At 38.0% G+C, this 13,147-nt stretch overlaps 2 protein-coding genes across 4 annotated transcripts; one reads left to right on the top strand and one right to left on the bottom strand.

Annotated features, from left to right (window-relative positions):
* The first annotated feature begins 2,230 nt into the window (after positions 1-2,230).
* LOC113120884 (sodium/bile acid cotransporter-like) lies at positions 2,231-5,571 on the top strand. Of its 2 annotated transcripts, XM_026290998.1 has the most exons (6): positions 2,241-2,397; positions 2,530-2,956; positions 3,198-3,402; positions 4,496-4,674; positions 4,804-5,000; positions 5,152-5,571. In XM_026290998.1, the coding sequence occupies exons 2-6, from the start codon at positions 2,568-2,570 to the stop codon at positions 5,220-5,222; spliced, it is 1,041 nt and encodes a 346-aa protein (XP_026146783.1). In that variant the 5' UTR covers positions 2,241-2,397; positions 2,530-2,567; the 3' UTR covers positions 5,223-5,571. The 2 variants fall into 2 exon arrangements, with proteins under 2 accessions (XP_026146784.1, XP_026146783.1); XM_026290999.1 differs by lacking the exon at positions 5,152-5,571 and having other exon boundaries at positions 2,231-2,397; positions 4,496-4,678.
* On the bottom strand, positions 5,506-12,879 carry srsf5b (serine and arginine rich splicing factor 5b). Of its 2 annotated transcripts, none has more exons than XM_026291000.1 (8): positions 12,722-12,879; positions 12,358-12,487; positions 11,494-11,564; positions 11,193-11,300; positions 10,527-10,632; positions 7,828-7,901; positions 7,607-7,714; positions 5,506-6,826 (listed from the first exon to the last, which is right to left on the bottom strand). In XM_026291000.1, exons 2-8 carry the CDS (start codon positions 12,481-12,483, stop codon positions 6,577-6,579), a joined length of 843 nt encoding a protein of 280 aa, XP_026146785.1. In that variant the 5' UTR covers positions 12,484-12,487; positions 12,722-12,879; the 3' UTR covers positions 5,506-6,576. The 2 variants fall into 2 exon arrangements, with proteins under 2 accessions (XP_026146785.1, XP_026146786.1); XM_026291001.1 differs by having other exon boundaries at positions 10,527-10,596.
* Positions 12,880-13,147: the final 268 nt, after the last annotated feature.

The raw sequence follows: 13,147 nt of genomic DNA, 5'->3' as shown, positions 1-13,147 counted from the left end.
TGTAGTATCTCTCACACTGCATTTCTTATTTCCCTCACTTCAGCCAAGCGAACAGGGTAACATGCATTTTCTGACCTGGTGACTGCAGCGTCACCCCCTCAGTGCGCAGACTGTTTCGCTGTCTGCCCTGTCTTCTGAGTCACGTCACGTTGGTGTGCCACGTCAGATCTTGTGGATTTTCATTGACTGTTCTGCCAGTTTTTGTCGATCTGACCAGCTTTTGGTGTGCTATGGTGGTTGTGAGAAGGGCCGGACCGTGTAAAAAAAAAAAAAAGGCTTTCCCACTGGATTGTGGACACTATCACGGCTGTTATACGAGCCAAGGTTTGGAATGTCCTTTTCACATGAGGGCCCACTCAACAAGAGCTATCACCTCCTCCTGGGTGTGATCGAGAGTTATGCCTATTTCGGATATATGCTTTGCAGCCGGCTGGTCTTCTCAAAATACCTTCACCAGGTTTTACAAGTTGGATGCTCAATCCTTAGCTTCGCAAGTACTGTCAGTGTTTGCTGTCTCACACAGTGATTACTCTGCGCAGCCCAATATTTTATTTTTTCTGTCGTCTGCCCTGTACTCAGCGCAGCTGAGGTTATTGTTTCTTGTGCCCTGTTTCTCAGCGCAGCATACATTTATCTCTGACCAGATATGCAAATTTCTCATACCTGGCTTATGTCCACCTATAAACTGCAAGCCCACCTAACAAGTGTCACTACTGGTTGTGGGAATTTTGTGTTCTTTCTTCGCTGAGTATGTCCCTGTATCTCAGTGTGCCTACTTATACTGTGCTTTTAAGGTATGTTCTCTTTTGGTGAAGAAAAAGTACACACTTTTGAGTGTATAGAAGAAGAGAAGGCAAGCTTTGGAACATACTATCACGTCACACAATTGTCAGAGTTAACATCCTCCACATTTAATTTAACCTCCTACCTTACTGGAGAGAAAAGAAGTAGCTGGTTGATCTGCCAGTCCCGGGTCATTCATGCAGAGAACTCTTTTCTGCATAATGATGCATTTAAAAGTTAATGAACAAATTAATGTTTATAAAAGTTCACATAACTGTAGAAGGTGTAGGAATAAAACATGGGTAAGTGCAATGGATTGGGGGCCATTTTAGCCATTAACGTTAGAGTGTGCATGGATACACACTTAAAAAATCGATTTAAGCAGTAGACCATTCCGGCATACTCTTTTCAAAATATTATGCTTTGGGACACACTTGTTCTAATCTCACATACTATTTGGGATGGATAGTATGAACATTGAGACACAGGGTTTGCCTTGTACAGACTTCCCTCTCTCACAGTGGGAATGCATATCGTTGCCATAACGGAGAAATATCTCCAGGATGGCTAGTGAAAGCTCGAGAGGGAACATCTCTGGTTACTATTGTAACCTCGGTTCCCTGAGAGTTAGAATGAGACATCATGGTGGTCGCCATGTTCACTGCTCAACCGGCTCGAGTATGCGCCATTCAGTATCAGATTCCGACGTAATTGTTGCGTGCACTGCATTTTATACTTCCTCTTGAGCGCATCAGTATTTGCAGGCGATTTGCATACTTTGCAACAATTGGCTAGTTATTTGGACTGTTGTGAGCCAGTAGGACTTCGGGAAAAGTTGGAAGGGAAGGTGTTCCCATAACAGAGAAATATCTCTGTGATGTCTCGTTCCCGCTCTCAGGAAACCGAGGTTACGATAGTAACCGGGGACGTTTTTGGAATGTCACATTACTAGTACCTTTTTCAATCGCATTTTGAAGGCAGCATAGATGTATCCTTATCCCACAATCCTGTGCATTCCATTCCTTGATGGTTGAGCTAAAAAAAAAAAGATGACTAACTTTTTGCACTTTTGATGTTATTTCTAGTGAGAAATCAATATTATAGTAATTAAATATTTGTTTAGTTATCACCAGAACTTGTTCTATTTTGTTGTAGATATAAATTATGATTAATTTCTTAGTGTAGAACAAATATATGAGCGCTGACATACATGAACATTTTTCAAAAATTAAAACAAAAAAACATTTGTGTTAAATGTTGTAAATTACAAAAAATTAAGTTATCTTAAGTTTTGTTTGTAACTGCTGAGTGAGAAAAACTGGAACTAAATGCATGTTTGGTCATAACTGTTACGTTCCTTACTAGTGCACATTGTTTTGAGGTGTGTACAACAGTCTATATTCACCAATAACTAAATTGTTATATTAAATCTAAATGTGATTGAAAATTAAGTGATAAATAGCTCAGCCCTTAAAGGGTTAACAAGTGAGTAAAAAAAAAAAAACTCGATTACTGGACACACAGACACAGGAGACCCCTATTATTCTCTAACTGGCTCACTCTGGCTTTCCGAGAAGACACCACACAGTCACTGAAGAACTGCATGAATCAAAGGTAGGCTTGAGATTTATCTTTTTTACAAAAACAAACTTAAAAACTTTGCAAAACATAACCACTTGCTGTTATTGTTTATTGGACTACATGTACTACATGACACTTCAACTTTCTCTCACTTCTATCTTACAGTTTATGATAACATTCAAAATACATCTCCATATAAAAAAATGGTGGTCTCTGAAAATGTAACCATCAAATCCAACTTTTCAAGTTATGAAAGGGATGTAAACATCACCACCTTGAAAGACTCTGCATTCAACGAAAATGTGGACAAGGCTACCCGCTGGGCATTAATTGTTATCCTTTTCATCACCATGTTGTCTCTTGGTTGCACAATGGAAATCTCAAAGATCAAGAATTATTTCATCAAACCCAAAGGGGTGGCAATTGCAGTTGGGGCTCAATTTGGTATAATGCCCCTCACAGCCTTCTGCCTTGCAAAGCTGTTTCAGCTGAGTCCTATGGAGAGCTTATCTGTGTTAATTTGTGGGTGCTGTCCTGGAGGAAACCTCTCCAACATTTTTGCTCTCGCCCTCGAGGGAGACATGAACCTCAGGTAATTCTTGAGAAAATAAGTACTGTCCAATAGTAGACTATGGAGAAAATTATATAACAAAAAAATTAAAATGATATGCAAGAAAGTTTAGCAATATTTTCAACCACATTTCACCCAGTGCAGGGTTGTATTTAAATCTGCATTTTTTTACTGTATATATCAAATATCCAAGTTTTTTTCCAGTGCCGTATTGCCATTTAACACGAAAGTATCTCCTTAATTTGATCTGTTTTTCTTTCAGTATTGTGATGACTGCTTGTTCCACGGTACTGGGATTGGGTATGATGCCCCTCCTGCTCTACCTGTACAGCCAGGGTATCTCAAACCTGGCAGAATATGTTCCTTTCACTAGCATCACTATTGCCCTGATTATGATCCTGGTGCCCTGCGGTATTGGGACCCTGCTCAACTACAGAGTGCCTCACTATTCTAAGATCATCACCCAGGTGTGTGTTCATTCATTTACAGAGTGGGATACTGCTTTTATTCAACAGTTTAATAAACAGGAGGTTAACGCTGAATAAAAGTGAGGTGACTGATAGTTTCATTTGAGGGCAAACAAGTTCCCCAATGCAAAGTTTGCTTGTGTTTTAGTTAACACAAAACTGCTTGGTTTGAAAATTAGTTCTGTGTAAGCGGTCCTTCATACATCACCACTCTACTGACAATAGAGCTGGGAAGTTTGGCCTGCAAAATCTTGTCAATGTGACCATGCTCTCATCAGTAATGTAGTAATGTATGAATCACAGTTCACACTGAAGTCACTTTCAAACCAACCAGCTTGGTTTATGGGGGCGAATCCATGTGACCAAACTGGACCAGTTGCAAAATTTGCCAAACAGCAATAAAAGGGACCTCTAACTTACATGTAATGTGACGATTTATATTTTTTAAACAAAACAAAATAGTTGCATGACTTCGCCCAGTGGTGCATTTCCCAAAAGCATTGCTATCTAACTATGGTCACAAGTTCTATTGATCTCTATCGATAGCAAAGGAATTACGACCGTTGCTGCTTTTGGGAAACACACCTTAGCATGATAGTGGTGTTCAGTTCTTGAATGAATCAGCGTCTTTGAAGAATCAGTTGAGTAAATAAGTAAAATACACACTACTAAAGACAGCTACCCCCCCCCCCCCCCCCGAATTAATTTCTGAAAGAATCGTTTGAACAAAGTATTTATGATCCACTCATAAACGCACTCTTCTGTAGCCATACTGGTGACCCAGTGTAAAGTACAGAAAGAGTAAATGGAAAAAATCCCCACCACAAACAGACCTGGAACTCAAAAACACAGGATTACGAGATTCCGACTTATAGTTTACAAAGTGTTTATGCCCTCACAGAACTCATAATCACAAATTGGCATTTTGGTAATTCTGCCACGTCGTGAACACACTATTGTATCAACAATCTGGAATGCTGCTTGACCAAGCAAACTGTAGTATTGTAAAGTATTAATCCTCTGGCTACAAACCATAGACAAATTCTAAACAATTATAAGCATGTTCTGCATTTCTTTTCCTGTTGGTTTGTAGATTGGGTTGGTGCTGCTGCTGATCTCATGTGTTGTCATCGGTGTTCTTGCTGGTATATCTGATGGAGGCAAACTTTTCAAAGTGCAATCCTATCAACTTATAGCCACAGCTGCATTGATGCCACTGATTGGATTCACAAGTGGATATATATTGTCCACCCTGTTCAGCATGAATGCACCGTATGTATGTCCACCATATGGAAGTGAGATGCACATACATTCTCAAGAAAATCAGCCAGACTGATTTATTGTTCAGTTACAATGCAGTTTTCATTAATATCATGTTCACTTTTGTCCTTTGGTCCTCAGTTGCAGACGGACTGTTTCTATGGAGGTGGGTTGTCAGAACATTCAGCTGTGTACCACAATCCTGAAGGTGGTCTTCCCTGCTGAATTCATTGGCCAGCTGTATTTCTTCCCTGTAATCTACATTGTGTTCCAGATAGTGGAGGCACTTATCCTCATAGTCCTGTTCAGATGCCATAAGAGACTGAGAACTATTACAGGTGATCTACAGTATTATTTTTAAATTTGTAAAATTTTACTTAACCTAACAACAAAAATAAGTATTTAATTACTATTTTGATGATATTTTAAAAATAAAATACTGTTCTATAAGTATTTTAAATTCTAAAAATAACTTCTCTTTTTCCACAGAAACAAAAGAGTACACAACAGTGGAAAGAGCAGCTGAAGAAACCAATGGGCCATCTAACAGTGACATCTGAGGACCCCATAGTGCTTATGAAGCTCAAAATGGACTCAAGGAATTTAGGGGGAAAGTACTATGCATGCTGGAGCCATGGGGAATGAAAAACAATATGTAGGAACAACTACATGTTTTGTTGTTCCTCCTTAAAAACATATGCACGATGCCAAACAGTTTGAGTTCAGAGTATGTTAAAAATAGTTAACAGTAACAAATAGTTTATACTTTACTCTACAAATGTATTAGAATAAATGTATTTTTATGGCTTATTATGTGATTTTGAAAATGACTGACCTCATTACTAACAGTTTTTCAGTAATTTATTCATTTTTAACAGTGCTACACAAACTTTATAAATGTTCAAAGACATTTCCATGTGTATTATTTGTACCATGGTACAGAAAGGTAACACATTCATCAAAACATATCCAGAAAAAAATAGATTTTTACATAAAACCGGAATACATGGTACATCAGAAATGATATAAAAATCATATCCTGATTTGCTTAATAAAAGAAACTATGCATTGCAAAAAAAGCATATTTTACTCCTACAAACTAATGCGATATTGAAATGCATATCCTCAATGAGAAATTAAATACACGCATATGAATAGGGTGTGTATATGATACGGGGTTCACAACTATGAAAATATATTTTTTGTCATGCAGCGCGGCGGGAACTTGGGCGATTCTTTGATTATAATTTAAGCATCCACATTACAAACAATTCACACATACTGTATATTCATGAAGTAAAAAAAATATACAGTTAGCTGGTCAAACAGCACAGGCTTTTTCATAAAACACTGAAAGACCCGCAAAAATTTATGCAGGATATGAAATGGCTGTCACTTTGTGTGGCAGTTCTTGCACTTGAAATTCCTATTCTTATCAGCCTTTCATGAAGCACTTCACTTCTTCTTGTCATGATTCATATACTATGTATTGAATCTTAATTCAGTATTTTCAACACGCATCATAGGGTCGCACTAATTGAAAACAATCACATTTACTGGCTCGTCCTTAAATATATTTATACAAATAAAGACTCTCAACATCAATCAAACCTCACTCTGTATACAGTGATAAAAATAACAACCAAATACCCATTTTAGACATTAACTATATATATATATAAAAAAAAAAAAAACACCCAAAACAGCAGTATATTCCTGATTTAATATGATTCTCCTGTCAAATGCCTTTAAACTAGCAACAGAGCCCGTGCTGTGAAACTCCTGGCATGAAGAGAGGCTGTCCGTCCACTTCCAGGACCTAAACTGATCAAAGATGGGGCAATACTGCTAACTTCATCACCCTCGTGCAGTGTTGTCCACAGACACATCTCTCAGCACACAGGGCAGTGGAGGCTAATGACGACTGTCAGCAGATGGGGAACGGGACGGTGGGGGGCGCTGTGCTGGGGGCGGTGGTGATGCGGATTCAGCACGTGGTGCTTCTTTGGGCCGCACAGGAGAAGCACTGGCCAAACGGGACCGACTTCTGGAGCGGTTATGTGATTTGGGGCTATGGGAATGTGAGCGGCTACGAGAACGTGATGTGGAGCGCCCTCGGGAACGAGAACGGGAGGAACTATTTGAACGAGACCGGGTTCTGGATCTGTAGGACAAGAAAAAAAATCAATCAATCAATAAATCAATCTTCAAAAATTTAGGGTCAATACGATTTCTAATGTTTTTGAAAGATGTCTCTTACGCACACCAGTGATGCATGTATTTGATAAAAAAAAAAAAATACAGTAAAAACTGTAAAAATGAACAGTATAAAACTATTCTAATACAGTTTAAAATGGTTTCTTGTGATGTAAAGCTGAATTACTTCAGTCTTCAATGTCACATGATCCTTCAGAAATCATTCTAATATCCTGATTCGCTGCTTAGGAAACATTTCTTATTATCACTGTTCATTATCACTTTTTTTTTTTTTTTTTGGATTAGAAGAAAGTTCAGAAGAACTGAATTTATATGTAGCACCATTTGCAACATAATAAATGTTTACTGTTACTTCTGATCAATTTAATGCATCCTTTGTGGGAAAAAAAAGCATTCATTTCTTTCAGAAACATTTAAATTACTGACCCCAAACTTTAGTAGTTTGGGGTCAGTTAATATTAAATATGCAAATATTTGTAGTATTAACAATAGAAACATTTATGATAAATTTATATGAATTTCTTTGTATATCTCATACTTATTTTCTATATATTTATAGAAATGATAGAAACATTTATGATAATTTATGATATTTTATATGCATTTACTTGTATATTATATACTTATGTCACTATATTTCATACAGTATTATATATTACATTTATGTCAATAATAATAGATGTAAAACTAATTAACGTTCAGACAGCTAAAAACAATAATATCTCACTTTTTCCTGGTCGCCTCGACAAGTTTGATTTTCCTTCCATTGATCTCCTTCCCAGACAACTTCTCCAGGGCATTTTTTAGATCGCTATGAGAAGCAAACTCAACCACACTGTAGAAAGATTTAAAAAATATTACAGCAAAAAGCACAGTAGAGTAGCGGTCCAGATTCATGCAAAAACAGTTCTGCAGGGAGAGTAATAGGAAAGAAAATAGCCAGCTCACCCCTCATTAAGCTTTGGCCGATGGGCATCTGCAAAAGTAACTTCTCCAGCTTGTCTCATGAAATCCTTCAAATCCTACACACAGTACACCGGCAATTTGACTCAGCTAAGCAACTTCGATGATAAACGTTTTATGAAGAATCAAAGTAACTGAACTAAAGTCGGGGTCCGAGAATCTCTCAGCTCATGCTCAAGCCTTGATCATGTTCAATATGTAATATTCAAATCAGGCTAAAGAAAATTACGGCAAATGCATATCAACAGAAAGTCTAGGGTCTGTGTAGTGGTTAGTAATCAGACAGAAAAGAACTGCAAGAAGCAAAAAAAGCAACCCAACACATTTGAATCACAATGTGTGGTGGAGCAGTGAATCTGCCACATTTCACGGCCTTATAAATCTCTACTCAAAGCTTGGTGAGGCAAACCCTGGCCTCTAAACGTGGTGTAGACACAAAGACTTCAGTGTCTCATCAGCCAAAATAAATGAGCACTGGAGTGTAAAAGGGGTGGTGTATCAATCAAAGATACTTTTGGCTTGCAATGCTGCAACATTCCCGGACTCCCGCACTTAAAAGACTAGTTGAGGTAATATGTGGAGCAGCTTATAAAAAAAGGGCCCCACATTTGATAAAGTGTACATTTACATGGCAGATGCATTCTTACCAAAACACAAGTGTATACAGTGTAGCAGAGCACAGGGCTTCCCTCCATCGATCGAACCCTATTTGTGCCGTCCCCTCAAAGGCACTGAGCGTGAACAGCTAGGAAGAGATTACAGACTAATACCTGGGAACGTACCCATCGGGTCGGGGCCATAACCTGGAGATTTTATCCTCGGGACCACCAGAGAGCAGGGTGGGGGAGTATACCGATCGAAGCCTCTCAAATTACCGAACCCCTCGATTGACTGCGTATGCTCTGTTTCTCTTTTTCTCTCGCCCTCTTTCTGCCCCTCTCTCTCTCTCGCGTTCACTCTCTGTCTCTCTCTCTCTCTTTCAGCTCGGCACCGTCACAAACTGCGCTTTGTAGCGGCAGCCGCTGCGTCTAGAGCGAGAGGGCATCACTCAGAGAGAGCTCTCATGCGATCGGCGGAGGTCAACTAGGCGTGGGGGCACAATGGGAGTGGCTTAAGCAGAGAGAGGGGCCCTGTAGGGGTTAACTCCACCATTAGCGAGCTCTTCCATACGACACAACAGTCAGGCTGGCAAATAGAGGGGTGAACAATTGGTTAAAACAGAGGCAAAGTGACTCAGCCTTACCGTTTCCTCTTTCCTCTCTAGCACTAATGGAGTATTTATTATATGACCTTCAATTTGTAATTCATCTCAGAATGACCATTTCTGCTATTGATTTACATTTAATTGGACAGTTAATGCTATTACATTTACATGACTCTACGTATTCTATTCATTCTATGGGGCTCGAAAGTTTGGGCACCCCTTGCAGAATCTGTGAAAATGAGAGTAATTTTCAAAAAATAAGAGAGATTATGTTATAAATGCATGTTATTTTTTTTTTTTAGTACTGTCCTGAGTAAGATATTGTACATAAAAGATATTAACATTTAGTCTACAAGACAAAACAATTGCTGAAATTATTAAAATAACCCTACTCAAAAGTTTGGGAACCCTTGGTTCTTGATACTGTGTTCTGTTACCTGATGATCCTCGACTGTCTTTCTGTTTTGTGATGGTTGTGCACGAGTCCCCTGTTTGTTCTGAACAGTTAAACTGAGCAGCGTTCTTCAGAAAAATCTTTAAGGTCCTGCAGATTCTTCAGTTTTCCAGCATCTTTGCATATTTTAACCCTTTCCAGCAGTGACTTTATGATTTTGAGATGCATCTTTTCAGACTGAGGACATTTGAGGGACTCAAACACAACTATTTAAAAAGATTCAAACATTCACTGATGCTCCAGAAGGAAACAAGATGCATTAAGAGCTGAGGGGTGAAAACTTTTGAACACGATGAAGATGGCCAAATTTGTCTTTTTTTATTGAAATATAATTTTTTTCCATTTAGTTCTGCCCTTCGTAAGCAACAGAAGATACTTGTATGTTTTCCAGTACACAAATCAAGTACAATTTACCTTGGTCTTCAAATTCCAAAAGTTTTCACCCCCAGCTCTTACTGCATCTTGTTTCCTTCTGGAGCATCAGTGAATGTTTGAATCTTTTTAAATAGTTGTGTTTGAGTCCCTCAAATGTCCTCAGTCTGAAAAGATGCATCTCAAAATCATACAGTCACTGCTGGAAAGGGTTCAAATATGCAAAGATGCTGGAAAACTGAAGAATCTGCAGGACCTTAAAGATTTTTCTGAAGAACGCTGCTCAGTTTAACTGTTCAGAACAAACAAAGGACTCATGCACAACCATCACAAAACAGAAAGACAGTCGAGGATCATCAGGTAACAGAACACAGTACCAAGAACCAAGGGTTCCCAAACTTTTGAATGGGGTTATTTTAATAATTTCAGCATTTGTTTTGTCTTGTAGACTAAATGTTAATATCTTTTATGTACAATATCTTACTAAATAAAATATAACATGCATTTAGTATGATGAAAATGACTCGCTTTTTCACAGATTCTGCAAAGGGAGCCCAAACTTTCGAGCCCCACTGTACTTATTTTCTGTCATTTGCAGTGACTGGGAGTATAACTGACTCACCAAAACCTGACAAGAAATCACTGAACACTCACCTGCCAGCTGACTCTTGATGACAAATTCTCCACAATGAGCCGATTCTCTGTGCGCATTGGTGGAGGATTCCTGACAGGCGAAACACTTCGAGTCACTGACTTATTTCTAATGTAGAAAAATAAGACTAAACTGAACCTTACCTGTGCAAACATTATATGATCTGTTGTTTAAATGTTTTGGGGTCAGCAAGATTTGAACAACTGTTCAAAATGACTAAAAATACAGTAGAAGCTGTAATATTGTGAGATATTATTACAACTGTGAAAAACTGCTTTTCGGTTTAAGATATTTTAAAATGTCATTTATTCCTGTTATGGCAAAGCTGTATTTTCAGGATCATTATCACATGATCCTTCAGAAATCATTTTAATATGCTTATTTGGTGCTCGTGAAATATTGTCAATTTTGAAAACATTTGCGCTACTTAATATTTTGACGGAAACTCTGGTACTTTTTTTTTTTAGAATCTTTTGATCAATAGAAAGTTAAAAAGAACAATTTATTTGAAATATATATTTTTGAGGGGGTTTGTAATAATGTAAAGGTAATTACTGCCAGTTTTGATTTATTTAATACATCCTTGCTGACAACACATATTCAATTCTTACCCCAAAAAAATCTTACTTAACTAAACTTTTGAGTATTCAACAAGGATTGACCCCTACCTCCGGCTGTCCTGGGAGCCACGAGCATACCGCCCGGGAAAACGTCCTCCACTGCCTCCGCGGCCCCGGCCCCCACGCAGACGGACACGGGCATGTTCAATGGTCACCCTGCAACCCAAACATCCCTCATATATGAGTCTGCCTCTGCTGAGTATCAATTCAAATTCTTGAGTATCATTCTTAAGGAGACTTTTTCCTAACTCTTGTCATTTTGGCCTGCTCACTGAGATATTTACAGTTGTTTTGAAATATTATGAATTGAAAAAAACAATACACATACAGAAACTGATTAAAAATATACCTTTCATTGCAGAGCTCTTTTCCATCAAGCTCATAAACAGCATCTTCTGCATCTCTCGGATCATCAAATTCCTGCAAGAAACAATGAAAGATTTTACATGCGAATATTATATACCACAGAGGTTTAGTGACGTGTTGCCATTCTTGATCTCGTTTATTTTTCCTAATTACTTTTTTATTTAAAAATTAATTATTTACTATTCATAAAATTCCATTTTGTCCGAATTTAACTGCTTAGTTTACTTTTGCAATTTTATAAAAAAAATATTATACTACAGTTCAAAAGTTTGGGGTCAGTAAAATTGTTCTTTTACACATTATATTCATCAATATTCTTTGAAAAAAATTTATTTTCTACAAAAATGGATACTGGAAATGTTTCTTGAGCATTAAATCTTTATATTATAATGATTTCAGAAGGATCACGTGTCACTGAAGACTGAAGTAGTAGAGTCTGCTGAAAAAATAATCTTTGCCACAGGAGTAAATTATGGTTTAAAGTATATAAAAACATAATAGTTATTTTAAATAGTAAAAATGTTAATATTACTGTATACTGTTTATACTGTGTAAATGCAACCTTCCAGTGATCTTAAGAGACTTCCCCCAAACGGTGCTTTAATTAGGGAAAAAGTGAATTATATCTATATATCTATATATCTCTCTGTGTGTTTGTGTGTGTCTACCACCATAAGGGAAGGCTGTTAAGCAACGCTATGTAGGGAAGGAGGCAGTTAAAAAAAGCTTTGTAACGCATGTATTATATGCTATTATAACCAGTTATAGTCATTGTGGCTAAAGAACTGGCATGCATAGAGCATGATTTTACAATGTTGTTAAATTGTCTACAAAAGGCCAAACGTACTACAAATCCGAAGCCTCTTTTCAGGTCAATGTCCCTGATTTTTCCATAACCCTTGAAGAACCGCTCGACGTCCTTCTCTCGAGCAGAGGGGTTCAATCGACCGATGAAAATACGACAGCCGCTCATCTTCCTTAAAACAAGAAGTTAAAACAACAATAATAAACAATAAACCTGCCATTCTGAAAGCGTCAAACACCTAACGTTACGCATTTCCGCAAAAATAATGGCCCGAGGCCTCCTTCAACCCACATCCAGAGAGTGCTCATTAGCTGCGGAACCGCTGCACAAAATAGTCGTTTAAACAATATATCGCTTATAAGCAAGCGTGAATAAAATATGCACTGTCTCAGGTACATAACGTTACCTCTACTTGATGTTTCTCCTCTGAATGTGTCGTGTCTGTGCGAAGTGCGAACAGTCCCTCACACAAAATGGAGTCAGTGTACGTGGTTCGTTCGCCGCTGTTCTGAGATCAGTTCAGAACACCACAACCACTGTCATACTGAATGATTCACTATGATTACGCAACTATTTAAATCATTATGTAGTTATCTATGTATTGAGGAAATGGTGGAAAACTGGTCATAAAAGTTTAATACTATTCTAAATCCATTATGACTGCAGTATATAGCAATCACATAAAGAGGTAATTTAATTAGCTGCATCGTTCCTATTGAATCGGCTCTTTGAAAGAGCTGTTCAAAAGAACCGAAACGCGGGAATGAGTCGGAGTTCTCATACTACTGTGAACTAGAGACGTATAAAGCCGCAACACCAGATGGCGTTAACG

This window comes from Carassius auratus, chromosome 20 (assembly GCF_003368295.1).
Source record: "Carassius auratus strain Wakin chromosome 20, ASM336829v1, whole genome shotgun sequence".
In the NCBI taxonomy this organism is placed as follows: domain Eukaryota; kingdom Metazoa; phylum Chordata; class Actinopteri; order Cypriniformes; family Cyprinidae; genus Carassius; species Carassius auratus.
This window is presented reverse-complemented; position numbering and strand designations above follow the sequence as displayed.

What these genes read in the sequence shown, in the direction of transcription:
- LOC113120884 (XM_026290998.1), top strand. Translation starts at nt 2,568, where the DNA reads ATGGTGGTCTCTGAAAATGTAACCATCAAATCCAACTTTTCAAGTTAT. An exon ending in ATTCTAAGATCATCACCCAG is followed by an intron (nt 3,403 to 4,495) that starts GTGTGTGTTCAT and finishes GTTGGTTTGTAG; the next exon opens with ATTGGGTTGGTGCTGCTGCT. An exon ending in GAGACTGAGAACTATTACAG is followed by an intron (nt 5,001 to 5,151) that starts GTGATCTACAGT and finishes CTTTTTCCACAG; the next exon opens with AAACAAAAGAGTACACAACA.
- srsf5b (XM_026291000.1), bottom strand. Translation starts at nt 12,483, where the DNA reads ATGAGCGGCTGTCGTATTTTCATCGGTCGATTGAACCCCTCTGCTCGA. An exon ending in AAAGAGCTCTGCAATGAAAG is followed by an intron (nt 11,301 to 11,493) that starts GTATATTTTTAA and finishes TTTGGGTTGCAG; the next exon opens with GGTGACCATTGAACATGCCC. An exon ending in CATCAAGAGTCAGCTGGCAG is followed by an intron (nt 7,902 to 10,526) that starts GTGAGTGTTCAG and finishes TACTGTGTGTAG; the next exon opens with GATTTGAAGGATTTCATGAG.